The 21,185-nt window shown below is 51.6% G+C and overlaps 1 protein-coding gene across 1 annotated transcript in view; it reads left to right on the top strand.

Moving 5' to 3' along the window:
* The window catches only part of SH3PXD2B (SH3 and PX domains 2B), a 105,028-nt gene that overhangs the window by 24,382 nt on the left and 59,461 nt on the right, over positions 1 to 21,185 (top strand). The window contains exons 2-3 of the mRNA XM_012765497.3: positions 6,678 to 6,758; positions 19,535 to 19,610. Of these exons, the coding sequence (XP_012620951.3) occupies positions 6,678 to 6,758; positions 19,535 to 19,610 (157 nt within the window). The remainder of the gene's footprint in view (positions 1 to 6,677; positions 6,759 to 19,534; positions 19,611 to 21,185) is intronic.

Raw genomic sequence — 21,185 nt, 5'->3', positions numbered from 1 at the left:
ATTGGAGCGAAGCAGAGCAGGGGGCAGAGAGGACAAGCAGGGGGGTGGGATGACCTCAGAGACATGGCCAGGGTCCCTTCCCACAGACCCCAGGCCTGCCCGGGAGAGGCAGTCCTATTTGTGAGGGCTGGGCCTCCTGGTTCTCATTTTCTTCCCCATTTATTAACAAAGCATAGATTTTCCACTGTGCTCAGTGCTGAGCAGGCAGCAATCTGAGAACAGGACAGGCCAGGTCCTTGCTGTCACGAAATTTAGAACCTAGTGGGGAAACAGACGCTTAGGCAATTACAGTGAAGTGTAATTGGCTTCGTGATGGAGAAACGGGTGCTGAGGAGACATGGAGCATGGCGACCCAATCGAATACTGGTGGGAAGGAGCAGTCAGGGCGGGCTTCCTAGAGGAAGTAGTATTTGAGCTATGGTCTGTTGGTTGACTTGTAGATTTGTCTGATTGTTTCCTTATGGTGTCATTTATCTTGTTCCTCTACCTCCTATATTTCTTGTAAACTGCTACTTAGATCAAGAGCTTGAGATCAAGTTAAACATTTTGGCAACAATACCAATATAGATTTTCTGTATTTCATCTGCATCACCTTGAGGGCCATACAATGTCTGGTTGTCCCTCTGTTGGTGATGCTAGCTTTGGTCACTGTTGTACCGGGTTACACATTTCCCCCTTTGCTGGGAAAGTAATTGTGGGGTCGTACCTTCACACCGTGTGACTGTCCTGTTCTGCAGCAACCTTTCACCCAGTGGCTCAGCATCCCTCGAGGACCTTTCCAGAGTGGCTGTGCCGTCCCCACCAGCAGTGTATGGCTGCAGGTGCCCATGTTCATCAGCACTTGTTATTGTCAATATTTTCTATGTTAGCCATTCTAACAGATGACTAGTGGTGTCACGTCATGGTTTCAGTTCTCTAGTGGCTCGTGGTGCTGACCATCTCTCCACGTGCGTCTTTGCCGTCCACATGTCCTCTTTGATGAAGTGTCTGTTCAGGTTTCTTGTCCATCTTGTAAGCAGGTTGGTTGTTTTCCTTACTGTTCAGTTTTGAGACTTTTTAAAATACATTCTGGATATAAGTCCTTTGTTAGCTGTGCAGCACATGTTCTCAGGGCTGTACCATGGAGTAAGTTTTAGTGTCATTTCCAGAGAACATGACATGGAGCATGTAAATCTCTGCAGGAAATCTGCTTTTTCTAAAAAAAATTATTTCATTGCCGGGCACGGTGGCTCACGCCTGTAATCCTAGCACTCTGGGAGGCGGAGGTGGGCGGATTGCTCAAGGTCAGGAGTTCGAAACCAACCTGAGCAAGAGCGATACCCCATCTCTACTATAAATAGAAAGAAATTAATTGGCCAAATAATATATATAGAAAAAATTAGCCGAGCATGGTGGTGCATGTCTGTAGTCCCAGCTATTCGGGAGGCTGAGGCAGCGGGATTGCTTAAGCCCAGGAGTTTGAGGTTTCTGTGAGCTAGGCTGACGCCATGGCACTCACTCTAGCCTGGGCAACAAAGCGAGACTCTGTCTCAAAAAAAAAAAAAAAAAAATATTTGATTTTTTACATTGTGTTAACATATACATAACATAAAATTTACCATTTTATCCATTTTCTAGTGTACGGTTCAGTGGCATTAAGTATACTCACAGCTATGTAACCATCACCACCATCAGTCTCCAGAACTTCTTCCATCTCCCTACATGGAAACTGTACCCATAAAACACCCCCCCCCATTCCACCCTCCCTGGCAACCACCATTCTACTTTCTGTCTCTGAATTTGACTACTCTCTAGGTATTTATCTTTTTGTGGCTGGCTTCTTTCATGAAGTATAGTGTCCTCAAGATTCATGCACCTTGTAACATATGTCAGAATTTCCATCCTTTTGTAAGGCTGAATAATGTTCCATTGTATAAATAAGCCACAGTGTCGTTATCCGTGCATCCATCATTGGACACTTAGGTCATGCCCACCTTTTGGCCATCGTGAAAGGTGCTGCCATGAGGAAGTCTGTTTTCAATTCCTAACACCAAGCCACTGAGCATTATCTAGGTTTGCAATGTCATCTCAAAGCCAAGGTCTAGCGTGTTAGGATTGCTTTGGTTCTAAGTAACAGAAGCCAACTCAAACTGGCTTAAACAAGCAAGGGACTGTGTTGGGTCAGTGAATGCCCAGGATTCGGGCCGGACCATTCACAGGGGTTCACATGCTGCCACAGGGCCTCAACCCTCCTCTCTCGCTCTGGCTCTGCTTTTGTCTGTGTGGCAGGCGCGTTATCCTGGTGTCCAGTTCCCCCTTCCAGCTAGATGCTGCCATACACAAAAGGGTCTCTGCCCCAACAGGGTCATCAAAGCCCCAGAATTCGGTCTCATCAGCCTGCCTGGGGTCATGTGCCCATTCCTGCGGCATCATGTGACCAGGGCCAGGCTTGGGAGACACACCCACCCCCATGAGAAAGACTAGGGCAGGGAGGGGGGCGACTCTCCAAGGGAAATTAGGGTGCTATTGCCAAATGGGGCATGGATGCTGGACAAGCAGGAGCACGGGACGACCACTGTGAGGGAAAACTAACTTTGCACTCCTAAAGCTGCTCCTAATGTGTGCGGGGCATTGAGCAAGGCCCCTCTCCATTAGTCATCGTGGCTAATCCTCAGGAGAGATTACTGTCCCCATTTTAGAGAGACACGCACTGTGGCCAGAGAGATCATTGCCTCGTGAGTCTCACAAGCAGCAGAGCTGGCTCTGGGACCCAGGGCACGTGCTCTCTCACCAGCCCCCAAACCAGGATGGGGACAAAGCCTGTAGTCCCTGTAGTAGGACATTGCTCATGACGAAGTCAGGTCTGTGCCTAACCCTGCAGACATCAAATTGTGCTCAGAGGTTGATCCCAATAAACCAATTAGGCTCGCTGCAGAGTCCTGGTACCGTACGTACAGAACTTGAAAAAATTGTAAACATGAGATCAGAGATGATTGCATAAGCAGATTTTTTTTCCATTTATGGGAGTATGCTTTTTGTTGGTTGTAAGAAAAAAAATCTTTGATGACTTTTCTTTGTATTTTTTTTCTTGTTTTTAATCCCCTTTGGCAACGTCCTTGACAGAGAGTCATCCAAACTTGGCTTGAACATCCCCAGTGACAGGGACCTTTGGTACGGTATTTTCCCTTTCTGGCCTCAGTTTACCCCTCTGGAAGGTGAGGCCATTAGATTAGCTGCATTCTGTGGTCCCTTTCCGCTCCGGCTCCCTGTCGGTGATGCAGAAGGCTCCTTCCTGGTGTCCCTGCCCCTCTCCACACCATTTCCACACAGCAGCGGGGGGGATATAGACGGACATTTTTAAATGCATGCACGGGATCGTGTCACACACCTCCCCCCACCCTTTAAAACTCTTGAGGAGAATAAAATCCAGACCTCGCAGCCTGCAGCCCCTGGTCATCAGCTGCTGCCTCTGCCCCAGCCCCTGCCTCCCCCAGCTTTGTCCTGCCAGGATGGACTCCTGCTCCTCGCACAGCCCAGGCACTTTCCAGCCTCCGCACCCTCCTACTGTTCTTTCTGCCTAGAGCACCCTTCCTCAGCTCTCCCACGACCAGCTCCTCGCGCCTCGGGTCTCAGTTCGGAGCTTGCCTCCTCAGAAGGCCTTCCCTTCCAAGACCACCGACCCAAGTCACCAGCCCCCACCGGCCCCCTTCGCACTCAGCACACCAGGCTTTGGGGCCTTCCCGGCACTCACTGTCATTTGTAATGACAGACAGCTTGCTGGTTTATTGTCCAAGGACAGGGTCTGGGTCTTTCTTGCTCCCCCCTGTATCCCAGTGCCTAGTGGAGGGCCTGACACACAGTAGGTGCTTAATAAATGTTGCAGAGTGAATGAATGGGAACCATCCAAAATCTCCATTCTGGAGTCTTGAAGCAGGATTGAAAGCTACAGAAGCAGACTTGAAGTCCCCTTTTTAAATAACACTTACCATTGACTGTTGAGGTAGTTTTAGAAACAGGTTTCTTTTTGTTGGTAAGTCACCTTTCTGAGAGACGGCTAACCTTCCCTCCTAAAGGGTGCCTTGGTCTGTTCTCTGGCTCCGTGAGTTACCTAGGGACACCAGCACAGACAAGGCGAGGTGGGGGGGGTGAGATGCCCGAGTCCTCAGTGTCGAAATAGTCTGTTTTCATGAGCAGGGGTGGGGTAGGCATCAGGGAATCAGAGCACAGGGTGCTAAGAATTCTTGGATGTTTTCTTTCTGCCTGGCAAGGAGCTCAGGGCTTTGCCTCCTATAGCCATCGCAGCTCGCGTGAGGTGGGCGTGGCTTGATGACCCCTTTTTACACATAAGAAAGCTGACACTCCAAGAGCTGGGAAATTGTGTGATCTAGAGCTTCTTGACTGCGGAAGCCAGGTTCCTTCCTCTGTGCCGTGCTCTCTGAAGTCAAGTCCTTGTTGGATTTGGAGAGGTCATGCCTCGTAAGCTCCTTAGCTTGGCATTCAAGGCCACCTCCCAGCTTGTCCTGATCTGTCTTTCCAGTTTTCATCTCTTCTCACCTGGAGAACCTCCTCCTGTAAGTCCACGGTGCTCATGCTGGGTTCTGGCCCCAGCCGGTGAAGCTGTTCTGGCTTTTTCTGTTTTGAATGTGTGGGCATCCTTGTAAGACTCATTTGAAAAGAGACTTTGGCTAAAACCACTTTTTTTTTTTTTTTTTTTTTTTTTTTGAGACAGAGTCTCACTTTGTTGCCCAGGCTAGAGTGAGTGCCATGGCGTCAGCCTAGCTCACAGCAACCTCAAACTCCTGGGCTTGAGTGATCCTTCTGCCTCAGCCTCCCGAGTAGCTGGGACTACAGGCATGCGCCACCATGCCCGGCTAATTTTTTATGTATATATCAGTTGGCCAATTAATTTCTTTCTATTTATAGTAGAGACGGGGTCTCGCTCTTGCTCAGGCTGGTTTTGAACTCCTGACCTTGAGCAATCCGCCCGCCTCGGCCTCCCAAGAGCTAGGATTACAGGCGTGAGCCACAGCGCCCGGCCTAAAACCACTTTTGAAGCCCCTGTCGGGCGCAGTGCCCCCTCACCCTGAGCTGGTTTTATTCCACCCTCATCCCCTTGTACCCACAGCCCCCCCAGGCTCTCCTGTTGTCCAAATCCGACATGTCTGTCAAGATACACCACAATAACTCCAAGCTTCAGAGGTCTGTCTCCTTTCCCGCTTCCGGTAGCAATCAGGACTAGATTACAGGTGTCAGAAACCCAATTTAAACTGGCTACAAAAGTAATTCAGGAGAGCGGGTGTGGCCCAAAACATAATTATTGGCCCAGGAAACTGGACAGTCCAGGAATAGATTTAGCTTCAAGCAGAGCTGGACATAAGAGCCGGGCTGTGTCATCAGGAATCTACAGCTGGTGGCTGCTTCCTCAGGCAAGCACCCGCAGGTGGAGGTAAGATGGCCCCCAGCAGCTCCACATCCTGTGGCCTTCCAACCTCAGTAGGGAGCTTGTCTTTCTCAAGAGTTGGAGCAAAAGTCCCAGGGCTGACTCTGCCTGGCTCTGATTGGCCCGCTCAGGTCACATGCTCTCCCTTCACCAATCATGACGGATGGCGAATGTACCCACCTCCTTATCTACGGGGATGAGCTGAAGGTAGGGAAGGAGGTTCCAGGAGAAAAGTCAAGGTGCTGTGGTTGGAAATATTAGTAACAGGTGTCTACTGCCCGTGTGCTGGTCATCATCTCCATTTATGTTTGTGTTGTCTCACCAGCTAGCCCTTGGCTCATGGAGGATGGGGCCCTGCCTGTGGTCCCCCTGGCCTCTAACAATACTGAGCCCTCGTGTTGGTACAGCATTTCTCTGTTTCCCAAGAGCTTTCACATGTGTATGCATTTTAATTGTCACAGCTACCCTATAGCAGGAGATCGTTTGTGTAAGCCCAGAGTGGGTTCCAGGTGTGCTGAGCCCTCAGCCCTCTGGTGTCCAGGGCCACCAAAGGCCCCAGCCAGGAGCTCTGACCTCCACAGCCACCTCAGTCTGCCTGAATTTGTTGTCGATGTATTGTTTTCTGTATGTGCTGTGACTTGTGACAAAGGTTGGAAACAGCTCAGTGGTTTACAAAATGGTTCCTCAACCTTAATTTCATCAGATCCTCATCTGTTCCGGAAAGTCAAGGAAGCAGGTGCTGTTAGCCCAATTCGGAGATGGAAAAACTGAGACTCAGAAGGAAAAATTAACTTGGCCCGCGTCCTCGTTGGTGGGAAGGGCATGATGGGCCAGCCTGTGGAAACATAAGACGGCCAAGAGCTGCAGGTCTCTGGGACTCCTCCTGACAAAAGTTAAGGCTTTAAGAATGACTCTGGCAAGGCAGCCGGCCTGTGGCTCTCTTGAGTTGAGCAGGGAGCAAGAAATCCTTGCAGTGCTGAAAATCGTAGCTTCTCCTGAGCTGACACCGTGCTGACGCCTCCCATACTTGATGAGGTTTCATGCTTCGCACAACTCTGGAGGTGGGGTCGTGATGCCCACTTCATGGAGGAGCAAGCTGAGGCTCAGAGAGAGCGAGTCACCCCTCCAGCTGGTCACTGGCAGAGCTGAGATTCAAACCCAGGTCTTTCTGACCCTGAGCCTTGCGTTCTCCCCACGTCCCAGAGGTGGGAAGGCCCTGGCTGGTGTCGACACCCATTTCTTCTGTCCCTCTCCACAGGTCTACATCATCCGGGTCACGTGGTCCAGCGGCACCACCGAGGCCATCTACCGGCGCTACAGCAAGTTCTTTGACCTCCAGGTAAGGATTCGGGTGTCTGGCGAGCTGCCGGGTGGACTTACTTTCCACTGTGACTTTAGAGTCCAATGTTTGGCAAATGACTTTTTGTTTCCTAGACTTAAAAATGATTTCCATTACTTTTGGGACATAAGTAATGTGCTTTATTCCTTTATGCCTTAATATTTAATATCTTCCCAGTAAGAGAAAGGACACTTGTTGAGTGCCCTGGCACGGAGGGGAATCTGGAAATCATTTCCGCGAGGCTCTGGAGTGCAGAGTTTGAACTTGAGTTTTGAATGATGATCGCATGTGCTGCTGAGCCAGTTTGTTGAGTGTGTCTGGACCCCTCTGGCCCTGCAGCTTTGAAGACAGACCCATATCTCTTGCTGCACCTCAGCCTGTCCCGGGCTCCACGCTCGGCTCCCGAAATGCTTACTGTGCACTGAGGCCGCCGCGCTCATCCTCTCTCTCAAGGCTTTGTGCTCTCTGTTCCTCACCCAGAACACGTTCCTACACCTTCCTAACACACTCATGGGCTCAGGTCACCCTTCTGCCCGTCAAGACTCTCGCCCTCTGGGATGCCTCGTGTGACTGTGTTCCCTGGCCAGCGCGGGCCACCTATTCTGTGCCCCCAGGACCCTGTGCATCCCTGTATGTTGCAGTTGCCTGCTTGTCTGTCTCCCCCTCCAGACTGACTGTCAGGGGCAGGAACCACTAAGTCGTCTCCTCCCCCTCTCTCCTTAATGTCCTAATCATAGCCTAGCACACGTGTGTGTGCAGTCAGTGATTGGCGAATGAATGAATGAAGGAGTACACGAATGCATGGACACCGGGTGCCCCACCAGTGTCACACGGAGCCAGGCAGAATGCAGACAGCTCAGTCTAAGCGCATCCCCATTAGGGTAAAGCAACTCTAACCCGTGGGTCGGTCGTTTCATCTTGATGTCACCAAAGTCAGGCAGCTCACGGCAGGTCTGAGAAGTCATGGCTCTCCTGATGTGAAACTGTAGCGTTCTGAATGCCTGCCTCGGGAGGCGACAGGGACTTGCCTGGCTTGCTCAGCTCGTGCCTTCTCCACTGCCTCGTGGCGAGTGGCTGCATCACCTTTCCAGCGGACAGGAGTCTGCCTTCTGAGATGACCGGCTTCTTTTTCTCTGTGTGGCAGTCAGGACGCCACAGTTACAAGTGACAGAAACCCAACTCAAACTGGTTGAAATAAACGGGGGGTTTGGGCTTGTATAACTGAAGAAATTCTCCGGGCTTCAGGCACAGCTTAATCCAATGTTTTCAGTGTCACCTGACCTGGCTTGTTCCTCTCTTTCCACATTCTTATTTCCACGGTGTTGGCTTTATCCTCAGATCCCACATGATTGCAAAATGGCTACAGCAGCTCTGGGCTCACACCCAGCAGGGAAGAGTAAAAGTCACTGGTCAGAAGTCCCATGGCATGTCATAGGCTCATCTCTACGCCAGTCAATATGAGTGAGCAATGTGCCAGCCAATGGGCTTGCCTGGGTCCCTGCTCCACCCCTGAAGTAAAGAGGGTGGAGACTGAGACCGGGGAGAAGTAGATTCCCAAACAGCTGTGTCCTTTGCACGTTATCCTGTCTCCTCACCTACATGTGCTCTCAGAAGGTTGGGTGACGTTAACCACAGGCATCTTTCATTGTTCCGGAATATGTCGAACAGAGAATTTGCAGAGCCTGGATTCCATTATTTCAAAGGGGGAGGGGAGATAATGTCCTAACCAGTTTTCCCAAACGCCCGCAGAGCAATCTGCCAAGAGTCATTGCACAATGTAAAGCAATTGGCACACCAGTTACCTAATTATTTAAAATGCAGTGAACTTGTTAGTGATGTTTTGTGTTCAGTATGCAACGATATCAAACAGTATCATATACAAATTATATTTTCTTCTGCCCCGCAGCAAACATGGACCACATGTAAATAAACAAGTCGTATGTTAAAGATGCTAAGATACTGTCTAAAATGGACTTGGCAGGAGCAGACACTGGGGCTGGGAGAGAAAGATCTAAACCCTGGGGGAAAGGAAGGAAGGGAGGGTGATATTTCAATGCCATGAGCAGGAGGCACAGCCCTGGTTGAGAATGACTGAGATGCAAACGGAGGGCCCTCCACAGCCTCTACCCAGATCCGTGGGTGATTTATGCAGATTCCTTACAGCAGGTCTTCAGTTCGGAGAGTGAATGTTGGGTAAACATTTTTGTAAGTAGTTAGACTGACTTTTCATGCAGTGAGGTCTGGATAGACAGGGCCACCTGTATTTTGCTTTCAGAGGCTTCTTGCCTGCCTGACACCTCCAAGAAGGAGCAGAGGGAGTAGGGAACAATGACAGACGTGACTGTTATCCCAGGGGCTACTTACATCCACAGAGCACGGCCCACTCTGCTAGCTTAGGCACAAAGAGAGGGGTGGGGTTGGATTTATGGGAGGAGGCGGGCGTGTTCCATGGAACCCAGAGCAGAAGATGCAGCCAGCCTCACAAGGGCACGGAATCGGCTGACGGTTCCCAGGCCATCTGTCATTGCAACCTCAGGATCTCCCGTCAAGCCTGCTTTGTTTCCCACCAGCCTCTCTGGTCCAGCTTTCTCCACTTGCCCATCAGCCCACATCCCCCAAGAGCATCCCCACTGAGCACCTTCGGTCCCCGAGTTGAGGAGCTCGTCCCTGTCGTCAGCACAGCGGAGTGTCTGGGTGCCGATTCCAGTCTCCAGAAGAGAGATCTGGTTGTCCTGAGGGCCCTGGGTCAGAGTCCACCATGTGGCCTGTCAGCTGTGGCTGGGGAGGTGACGGTCATTGGTACAGAGTCATCTGGAGGAGATTTGATGAGAAGGACAGAAGGAGGCGGCCCCGGAAGTGCCTGTGCAAATGTTAATTGCTAACATTTTGATGCACATCTCGATAGACTGTGTTATCTGAGTTCCCTATTCCAGCACAGCCTAAGGCTTACGACCTTGGCTTCCCTGCCTGACAGATCTGAGTTCAATCTCAGCATTGTCTTTTCATTTCTCAGCTTGAAGTCACCTGTCTGCTTCTGAGCCTCAGTTTCCTCATCTGCATAGTAAGAATGAAAGCACTTTCTTCATGCATTTGTTTCAACGGTTAAACAAGATATGCCTGGCTCAGTAAGCGTGTTGGCTGTCATCTCTCCCCCCCGCACAGATGTGACTTGGGACTGCTTGAGCCAGGGTTTGATCATGAGTCTGGCAGGCCCAAAGCCAGTGCTCCCTCCACTCTCCTGTTCTGACTTAACTTTTTTATTCCTACCAGAACTTAAAAGTAAGACTTTCTTCCCTGCTCAGCATAATCGGTAATAATTGGGGATTTGCTGTGACATACGCAGCCACCTCAGGCTTCCCTCCCATGACAAAGTTGTCTTTTAAAGACAGAGCTTCAGCCAGCTTCAGAGAGTCCCAGAAGGGCCGCTGGAGTTGGAAGGTCACAGAATTCCAGAGGGTCCTGCGTGTCCTGGACCCTCCCCCAACACAAGCTAGCGGGGGGAAGCTGGAAGAGGTCAGGGCAGGACCATAGCAGCCCAAGTCAGCTGTTCCTGAGGACGGTGAGGGGCCAGCCCGCGCGAGACCGCAACACCCCGAAGTTAGATGATTTCATGATTCCACCCTCCCTCCCCCCGTCTGGCGAGCTGCCTTGGTTTTTTCAGAAGTAACTTGGCTCCAAGAGTGTGGGGAGGGCCGAGTTTCATGGAAGAAAAGCTAGGCCAGTGTGGCGTAATAGGAAAAGCAGAGGACTCGGTCAGGAGACCTGGGGCCCAGCCACCCTCCAGCTGTGTGGCCTCGGGCATACCCCTTCCTTAACCCTTGTGTGCCCGAGTGTCCTCATCGGTGCCATGGGGTGATGACAATAGAAACAGCTGGCATTTCTGGAGCGCTGAATGTGGGCCCATCCTGCTAATCATCTAGGTGCAATGACTCATGTAATCCTCGAGACTAGCTTATCAAATCACACAGATGAAGAAGCCCAAGCTCAGAGAGGTTAGGTTGTTTGCCCAAGGTCACACAGCTAGTGAGCATCAAAACTCAAGATTTCTCAGATTTGAAGCTGGGCAGGTGACCCCAGGGTCCACGCTCTTAGCCACTCTGCTGTCTCTTGTGGCTCTTCACACGGTCCTTGTGAGTTAAAATTGATGATCTGTGTCCAGAAGAGGCCCATGTATAGAGACAGAAAGCAGATGAGTGGTTGCCAGAGGCCAGGGGCAGGGGATGTGGGGAGAGACTGCTGAGGGTACTGGGTATCTTTTGGGGGTGATGAGAATGTTCTGGAAATAGTGGAGATGGTTGCATAACCTTGTGAGTGTACTAAAAACCACTGAATTGTATGATTTGAAGGGTGACTTTTGGGGTGTGTGAAGTATATCTCAGTTTTTTAAAAGAAGGGACAGTGTGTATAAGAGAAGTTTCTGGGCTGTTGAGCACCAAGCAAATGTCAGCTGTTAGGATTATCAATGGGCGTGGGTTGCTGCTAGGGATTGGCATAAAGATTAGGGGAGGAGATGATGTCAGTTAATAGAGCGGTTAAGATTCTAGGGGTTAAGATTCTGGGCTTTGAAATCAGACAGGGCTGGGCTTTGATCCAAATTCTGCCAGTTGCTGGCCATGAGATCTTGTTTGCGTCCGAACTGTTTCAGGTGCAGATGACAGAAACCAAACCAGATGGATTATTCAGAAAGAACACTGATTAGCCGAATGTAACCGAGAAGTCTGAGAGTATTTGGGCTTCAGGTGTGGCTGGATCTAGGGGCCACAGTGTCAAAGAGAACTTGGTTTTTCTCCAGTTCTTGCCTGCCTTTGTGCCCAGGCCAGCTGGTGTCCGGTGTGGTGGCAGGCGCAGCCCCAGGCTGTGTCCAGAGATCGGCACGGGGTCTGGGGGAAGAGAGCCCCAGCAGTTGAAGCAAAAGTCTCGTTGCTCATCTTGGTCACACAACCAGGCCCTTTGGGACCAGCCCAGGAACCGACAGTAGGATCCACGTCCTGCCAACGGAATAGACTAACGGGGGGGGGCACTCTGGTGGGGGCAGCACATTCAGGCAGAGGAAGCAGCCTGCAGAGGGGCCACTCGGGTAGTCGCAGCATAGCCCGGGGCTCCTTTGGGGGAAAAGAGACTCACAGTCACCAACGAGAAGGTCCCCTTATGGGGATTCGCCTCCTAACTTGGTTTCCTGACTTGCTTATCTTAGAAAAGCCAGGCACTGATGGTCACACCTGCCACTACTGGTTGACATGTGGTCGTGTGTCTCATTCACTTGAGGGAGAGAGGGGACGAGACAGAGCCCTGGGCTTGGAATAGGAGCGCCTGCCTTCGGGTGCTTCCCTTTCTCTTACCAGCTGTGTGGCCTTGGGCAGGTCACTCAGCCTCTCTGAGCCTCCCCTTCTGCCCCAGCCTGGGCCTGCACCAGAGAGTCCATCAGAGTGCAGCAGAGGGAGCTGGTGTCCAAGCAGGGAACTGGGGTTGACCAGAATGCCCACAGAGCTGAAGGCAGTGCCTAGCGAAAACGTGACTTGGTTGAGCCACACAGTAATAATATCAGCAGTTGGTTACTAGAATGTGCCAGGTGTCCGTCTTATACCGTCTCATATAATCCTCATAAGCATGAGGTCAGTATTGTGTCCATTTCACAGATGGGAAAACTGAAGCTCAGAGAGGCAAAGTCATGTGCCCAGAAAGCAGCATGGCTGGGGCTCCAGCCGAGGTGTGGCTAGGTCTGAACCGTGTACTCCTAGCACTGCACCTGCCTCCCTCAGGGCCAGTGTTGCCTTTGACTCTGTCTAGTCAAAGATGGATTTGCCCGCATGGAGTCCTGCCCACGGCTGCCCCTTTTGAAGGCCCGTTTGTCTCCTCCCTGTAAGATGCAGGCAGAGTCTGTCCTGCAGAGGGCAGTTCTGAGCATAGCTTGCGCTCTTTGCAAACGGGTGTCAGACAGGTGAGGGGTCTGCTTTACGCTGTGCCGTGCGACCTTGACCTCTGAGTTTTCCCACTGGTTCATTGTGTCCCCCAGGCCCGGGCCATGGCTGTTATTGGAGCCAGGGCACACACAGGCACAGTTAAACATTTGCTGAACCAGACCCTGGGCTGGCACAGGGGACCCAAATGCACCTGAGCAAGCCCTCAGTGTAGTGGCGACACGCACATGCTACTCCAGGTAAAGGTGAATCCAGGTGTCCAGAGAAGGACCTCTCTTTCTCTCCTAGCCCAGGAGCTCTGGCAGGGCTTGCTTCCCTGAGGAGGCGACATCTGAGCAGGGTCTTGGCAGTGGATAGGAGTTGCCCCTAACAAGTTGGAGGAGGGCGTTCCACGCAGAGCACAGCACGTGTGCAGAAGTGCAGGGGCGAGGGGTGGGCCTTAGCTGGGCATCCTGCAGGACTCTGGCAGTGGCAGGGGGTGTGGAGCCAGCTGAGTCGCTCTGCCTGCCAGGGAGCTCTTGGCAGAAGCGCTAGCTGCATCTGTAAGAAGAAACACTCCCTAGCTGGGAAGTCCATGCTGGGGGTGTTCAGAGAGACCTTTCCAGCCCTCACCTTCTCCACACCCTGCTGTGCAACAGGGCTGCCGCTGGGCACCGGGGCACATCGAATCACAGAGTGCAGGCTGCACCTTGACTTTGCCTTCATCCATCCAGAGACTGTCTCAAGTCATGCGACAAAAATCACTTATCTCCAATTTTGGTTGAGACAGGACTGCCCTGTCCCCTTCTGAGAGCCTGGTCCTACCGCGTCTGCCCTCTTGGGGGTTTGACAGCCCCAGTGCAGTTTTCAGGGCTGTCTGCCCAGAATCCCCCACACGTGACCACAGAGGCCGAAGGGAAGGGAGTGTTTTCTTCCATCTTTTCTCGGGGCAGGTGTGGGGTTGGCAGAACCAAAGAGTTCCCACTCCGTAGGCGGGCTTCGCCCAGCTGGGAAACCTTCCCAGCAAAATCCTAGCCAGCGGCTGGCCCGAGACTCCACTAACTATATTTATCCAAATACTGCCTTTGCTCCATCCTCAGACACACATTTTTCCCCCAGACATTATCTTCTGCAGTTGGGGTATGCGTGCCTCCAGTGTGTTGTGAAAAATATTCAAATGGAATATTTTTCCCTTCCCCTGAAAAGCCATTACCATGTGGATGGTGTAGCTGAGAAAATACAGCAGCTGCCCTTTTCCGCACAGTTAACAGTTCCTTATTTCTAAAATTGAAAGAGGCAGGATTATCTTGGGCAGCTGCATCTAAACTCAAATCCAGGCCCTGTCGCTGCCACCTGGAATGTAATTTCTCCTCTCCCAGATGACCAAACCAGTTACCCACTTTTTCTCATTCATTTGTTCATTCATTCATTCATTCATTCTTTGCACAGATATCTACCAGGTGCCTACTAAGCACCAGCGAGGAGGTGGAGGGCAGAAGAGAGGACAATGGGACGAGTAAGGAGGGTGGGCTGAGAAAATGCAGGCCCAGACTTGGGGGGAGCAGTGAGTGTGGAGAGGAGTGGACAGGGAGGAGGTGGCAGCTGCCCCTGCGTGGCATGTCCTGGACAGCAGGGCATGCTGACATTTAGAGCAGCTCATCGAGGGGACAAAATCCCCAAAGCCAGCAAACCACGCATAGGGCAGAGTAGGCCCAGGTGCGCTGTCGCGTCCAGGGCCCTGAAACCCTGCCCCAGGGCCACGCGCTTCCCGCCAGCCTGCAGCTGCACACGACGGTCCCAGCGCCCTCCACTTCCTGAGCCGGCTCCTCCGGGGCTTGGGGCTCTGTGATGCTGAGGGAGGACACCCCGCCCACGCCCAGTCTCCACGGCTGCTGCTAACGCAAACCACGTGTGGCTGTCCCCGCCAGCCTCCGCGGCGTTTGCCTTGGACAGCGTGTCTCGTGTTCCCTCCGCCACAGCTGAAGTCTTGAAAACTGCTGATGCAGTATTCTCCCCTTCTCCTTGGACGCCCGTGATGTGGCAACTTGACGTGTTCCTGCCCCCAAAATGACTCATCTTCCTCCTCGGTCTCCAGTCCTCCCCGCCCCGAGCGCCACCTCTTCGGTTATCTGCAGGGAGAGCAGGGGCGATGGGTTTTCTCGCTACCAAGGCTGACATCTGAGACTGGGTTTGGCTAGGCATGACCCTGGTCCTGCTGCTGCAGACAGCCCGGGTCTGGGGTCCACGTGGAGTCCCTCGAAGCACCCACTTCAAGGCCTTGAGATGCCAAGTGTGACAGTTCTCTGCACAGAAGCAGCTTGTGGCTTGTGGCAACCCAAGACCAGCTCTGCAGTTAGAGCTCACAGGGCTCTCACGGCAACCTCAAACTCCTGGGCTCAAGGGATCCTCCTGCCTCAGCCTCCCAAGTAGCTGGGACTACAGGCGCCCACCACACCCAGCTAAATTTTTTTTCTGTTTTTAGTAGAGATGGGGGTCTCGCTCTCGCTCAGGCTGGTCTCGAACTCCTGACCTCAAATAATCCTCCCGCCTCAGCCTCCCAGAGTACTAGGATTATAGGCGTTAGCCACCGCTCTCAACTTCTTATATTCAGGCCTCGTCCTTGCAAATAGCAATCTCATAGATGACAGCTAACATTGATACGGTGATAAAGAAAACAAAATAAAACCAGATCCAGCCCTACACTGTCTGGTATGGTAGCTACAAGTCACATGAGGCCATTTAGATATAAACTTAAATCAATTAAATAAAATAATAAAATTCAGTTCCTAAGATGCAAGAGCAGCATTTCAAGTGCTCAGTAGTCACCTAGGGCTATTGGCTACTGTTTTGGACAGCATAGATATAGAACATTTCCATCACTGCCAAAAGTTCTAGTGCTGCAGTCCCCAACCTCTGGGCCGCTGACCATTACCAGTCTGTGGCCTGTTAGGAACTGGGCCAAGACAGCAGGAAGCGAGCAAAACTTCATCTGTATTTACAGCCGCTCCCCATAGTTCACCATTCTCCCCGAAACCCCTCTGTCCATGGAAAAATTATCTTCCATGAAAGCAGTCCCTGGTGCCAGAAAGTTTAGGGACTGCTATTCTAGTGGACAGTCCACCTCCAAGCCACAGGGGGCATGTGGGTATTCTGAGGGGCTTTTTCCAACCTTGAAACACAGCCTCACAGTGGAATATCATCCAGCCTAAAAAAGGAAGGAAATTCTGATACATGATACAATATGCATGAACCTTGACATGATGGTCAGTGAAATATACCAGGCACAAAAGGACAAATACTGTATGACTCCACTTATGTGAGGCAGCTACAGCAGTCAGAGTCATTCCCAAGGGGAGAGGGGCACGGAGGTAGGGTTTCATGGGTACAGAGTTCCAGTTTTGCATGATGAAGAGGTTCCAGAGATGGATGGTGGTGGTGGCTGCACCACATGAATGTGCTTAATGCCACTGAGCTGTATACTTAAATGCGGTTGAAATGGTAAATTTTATGTTGTGTATAATTAACACAATTTTTTTTAAAACCACACAGATTTCTAAAAGTTATCCCCAAATAACTCTGAAACTGGGATATTCAGGAGGGGCAGGGTGTAAGGAAGGGGGGATTTCTTCCTGAGCATCTGGCGTGTCCCCCAAGAGTTTGCATGCAGCACTCATTTCCACAGCCCCCTGCGGAGCAGGCTGCGGCCTCACTCTGCAGATGGCCGGCAGGCTCGGCGGACAAGCTGTCTGGCCAGGGACACACAGCAGCGAGAGGAAGCATCAGGATATAACCCCAGGGCTGTCTGGTCCCCAGAGATGACATCTGTGGTGAAACTTTGCAGCATTTAAACCCAGATCTGCTGCCTCAAATAAATATTAATAAATAACACTAAGGAAGACACTTCAGTTCTTTGGGCCATGCCTATCCGGGTGAAAGCAAGTTGGGACAAGGGGCGAGAGAGCAACTTCCTAAGACCAGGCAGTGGAGACCACACGGAGGACCACGACAGCACTGGGTGGGGACGCAAACGGAACCCGAGAGAACGGGGATGGTCACGTGAGGGTGGATGGATCACTGGCGCGTTCTTTTTTAAAAAACAGTTTTCCTTTCATGGTGTGTTTCAACATCATTCTTAACAAATAAAATTGAGAAGGGAAACAGAAGATAGTGTTAGGCAAAACCTATAAATCTCTAAAACTCTCTACAGCTGGGCCTGATTAGTCACTCTGCTTTTGAAAAGAAAGCATGCTGTTCACATGTGCGCAGAATATTAAACTTCCCTGGTCGCAGGCCGACATTCATGCTCACGTGACACTCTGAAGCCGCCTGAAAGAGGGATCTTAGGAGAGGGAATGGGATTTAGACAAAGATGCTGGGACTGGCTGGACCACCAGTTAGCTGTGTGACCTCAGGCAAGTTCACTGGCCTCTCTGCTCCCCGGTTTCCTCCTCTGTGACTTGGGCTCGTGGCGTTTATGTCACAGGGTTACTGTGAGGGCAGATGAAATCATGTGTTGGAGAAGGCTTGTTGGCTGTCAACTGCTATACAAACACTGGTTGTGATTGCCAATTACTATTTAATATTAGTAATATGAAAATTATTGGCCGGGCGTGGTGGCTCATGCCTGTAATCCTAGGACTCTGGGAGGCTGTGGCGGAAGGATCGTTTGAGCTCAGGAGTTCAAGACCAGCCTGAGCAAGAGCAGGACCCAGTCTCTACTAAAAAATTAGAAAGAAATTAGCTGGACAACTAAAAATATATAGAAAGAAAAAATTAGCCGGGCATGGTGGCACATGCCTGTAGTCCCAGCTACTCAGGAGGCTGAGGCAAGAGGATCGCTTGAGCCCAGGAGTTTGAGGTTGCTGTGAGCTAGGCTGAGGCCACGGCACTCTAGCCTGGGCAACAGAGTGAGACTCTGTCTCAAAAAAAAAAAAAAAAAAAGGAAAGAAAGAAAGAAATCAAGATCAGAAAAGCAGTAAAGAAAATCAGTGAAACTAAAAGCTAGTTCTGTGGAAGGATAAAGGTTAATAAACTTCTTTCTGGAGACCGAGAGAGAGAGAGAGAGGGGAGGGAAAACAAGAACTCAAGGGTCTGAAAGTTCAGAAAGTCCTGGCCAAGTCCGCGTACGCCAGATGCCCAGCGGGCAGAGCTGGCCACCCAGGGCTGTCGTGTAGAACAGCCCTGAAGAGGCCGGGAGCTCCAGCCTGGAAAAACTGCCCTGTCCTTTTGAATTGTCTTCGTAGCATCTGAGAGGTGGGGTGACTTGGTGACAAAGAGGCACATGGGCTTCCGTGCCCGGCCCCACCAGCTTGCTGGCTGCAGCCCACGGGCAGATTTCCTCACTTCTCTATAGATTCTCCACTAATCTACAGATTATTCTCTGGCCTTCGCTTCCCTGGATGGTAACATCCACCTTAAGGGAGTGCTCTGAGGATTTAATGAAAGAATGTTTCTAAGGAATCTAGTCCACGCCTGGCACTTAGTAGGTGCCCGGTAAGCATGCCTCCCTCCTCCCCTCTCCTCCCTCCCCAGATGCTACGCGGTCGCTGCGTGCGTGTCTCCCGGACTGTGCAGAGCTTCCTCCGCCCTATGAGCGGGACAGATCCTGAGTGCCGGCTGACTCTCTCCTGCCGGCAAAAGGGGGCTCAGCTTTCCACGGCTCAGCATGGCCTCCCCGCCGGCTCTGACTGCTTGGCCGGTGTAGCGGTCAGGGTGGGTGCGGGTGTGCTGCTGTGACAAAGAACTCACCGCACAACAAGTGCGTCTTGTCCTGTCTCACTCAGGCAACATGCCCATCAGAGGACGCTGGGGGCTCCGGGCCCTCCCCCAGGACCCCGGGGGGCAGAGAAGCCAGCACCTGGCGTGTGGCCAGGCCCCACGGCAGAGGGAAATAGACAGTGGTAAAGCATCTGCCAGTCGTGCAGAACACGTGTGTCTTCAGCACACAGTGAATTGGCCACATCCCACTCGGAGGGGGCGGAGAGAGAGCAAATCTACCAGACGCTCAGAGGAAGAGCCAGAACTGTCTGATGGCAGCGTTAATGACTCCCACAGCCCAGCTTCAATCCGTAAAGTGGCGCTGCAAGTTCACATCCTAATGTCAGACCTAGAGATGAGGCCCCTAGAAGGTTATGTCACTTTTCTGAAGCCACCCAGGGCATAAGTAGCAGGCCCTTGTGACCTTGCGTGCCCAATCGGATATTTCACGTTAAGTCCTTAAGATGTCAGAGGTACACTTATGGCACTGGGAAAGGTTTTCGTTGGGGAGCTCTGCCCCGTTCCTCCTCTGCCTGCTCACGGCCCCCACCACCCCTCTCATGGTCTCATGGTGCCTCCTCCACCACCTTGTAATTGTCAGCTTGTGTGTCAGCCCCTCTCTCGACCACGTGTCTTTTCTTCACCGAACTCCGTGCGTCCAGCGCTGCGCCAGGCACGGCGCTGCCTGGGAGCCGCCTCGGGAATTCTTCCTGGTTCGCGGGGATATAAACCAGATTGCTCCGGTCTTGGGGGTTTATTGCTTAACACAACCTGCGGGTTCTTCAGAAACAGGACGACCTGCTTCCCTGAAATCCTGGTGGCCTCGAGGGGGTTCACATTTCAGGTCCCCTGGCTGGAGACCCCCAGGAAACCAAGAATGGTCTCTCCCAACTCTCAGGCTTCACAAATCCGGCAGCCGTGAACAGAAAGGACTGTTCTCGTGGGGTTCCTGAGCTGATTGAAATTGCCTTCCCCATTAGTTTGGGTCTCTGAAAAGCTGAACAAAGTGAACTTTTTTTTAAATCTCAAATAGCATATTTCACATCATTCCTTCAAAATGTCAGAGATGCATTTATTGTGTTATGAAAGGCTTTTTGGTTTTGGTGTTCTCCCCCCATCTAGATGCAGATGTTGGACAAATTCCCCATGGAAGGAGGACAGAAGGACCCCAAGCAGCGGATCATCCCCTTTCTGCCAGGTGGGTGACACGTGTGCTCTCAGGCCTGGGCTCCGGGGCTCCAGGACGGCTCCCAGCTCTCTCACGACGGTGTACCAGCTTGTCCTGCTTCATCAGGGACGCCGTCCCGCTGGCCAGAGTGGCAGGCATTTGTAGAAATTACTAAGAATTGGGGCGTTGGTGGTGGGTGCTACGCCATTTACTCTCTAAGTGGCCTTGGGAGACCCTCACCGCTGGGATCCTCAGTTTCTCCTATCTCTAAAATGGGAACCACGTGAGCTCAGAAGGTTTTTGTAGTGAGCGCTTTCTGTCATTACAGCTACTGTGTTAGTTTCCTATCCTTGCAAAACAAATCACCACTAATTTAGCAGCTTAGAGCACCCATTTATCATCTCACAGTTCAGTGGGTCAGAAGTCCAGGCAGCTCAGCTGGGTTCTCTCTTTAGGGTCTCATCACATAAGGCCAAAGTCAAGGTGGCAGCTGAGCTGGGCTCTTATCCGGGGCTGGGGAAGAACCCACTCCCAGCCTTGATCCGATCGTTGGCAGAACTCAGTTCCTTAAAGCTGTAGGACCAAGATCCCTGCTTCCTTGCTGGCTGTCAGCCAGGGTCCCTGCTCAGCTTCTAGAAGCTACCCTCCTTCCTCATTACACAAGCCCCCACCTCCCCACCCTGGAGCCGGCAACTGGGCGGCGAGTCTTTCACGTGCTCCACACCCCTCCGAAGTCCCTCTGCCACCGGCCAGAGAACGTGGTCTGCTTTTAAGGGCTCAAATGATTCTCACCTGCCTAATCCAGGGTCGTTTCCCTCTTTTAAGGGGACCGTCCGGCATATAATAGTTTGTCACATACGCAGGCTCTGGGCAGGACATCTTTGGGGGCCGTTTTAGAATTCTACCTACCTCGCCGCCCCAGCTGCCGTGGAGGGTTTGATGCAGTTATGTTCTCAAGGCATTCAGTGTTCCCACCCCAAATTCCTTACCAGAGAATAGTATCAAGGCTTCAGCTCAGAAAGGGGGTTACCCAAGCCAGCGTTGCTGTTTCTAGTAATAATAGCTACCATTTATCGGCCGTCTACTGTGGGCCAGGCACTAGCTTAAGTGCTTTGCATTCATTACTTTATTTAGTCCTCAGACAGTCCATTTCACAGATGAGGAAATTGAGGCTCAGAGAAACTATAAGCACTTGCACAGATGGCAGAACTGGGATTCAAACACAGGTGTGACTGGCTCCAAAACTCATGCCCAGAGTCAGATGGATCCCAGGACCCCCACACTCACCAACTCTTGGATAAATCTGCTCACTTGCAAATCAGAGATATTAATGGTACTTAAATGATGGGGTTGTTATGAGGATTAGGTAAACGGCTGGCAGGGAGGGCCATCAGGACTTAACCCTTATTATTTCTATGTACAGATAGTTAGCAAACTGACAGTCACCCTAAGGCTCAGATATTTAGATGTGAAAGGGCCCTTTAGATCTTTTTCCTCTTCCAGGACAGGCCCAGAGATGGGGGGAGACTCCCCGGGTCACACAAGTGCCAGTCTGCCATCCCCCAGTTCAGGACATCATGGGTTCTTCAGGTATCATCATCACCG

The sequence above is a fragment of the Microcebus murinus genome, chromosome 21 (assembly GCF_040939455.1).
Source record: "Microcebus murinus isolate Inina chromosome 21, M.murinus_Inina_mat1.0, whole genome shotgun sequence".
Classification (NCBI taxonomy): Eukaryota; Metazoa; Chordata; class Mammalia; order Primates; family Cheirogaleidae; genus Microcebus; species Microcebus murinus.
This window is presented reverse-complemented; position numbering and strand designations above follow the sequence as displayed.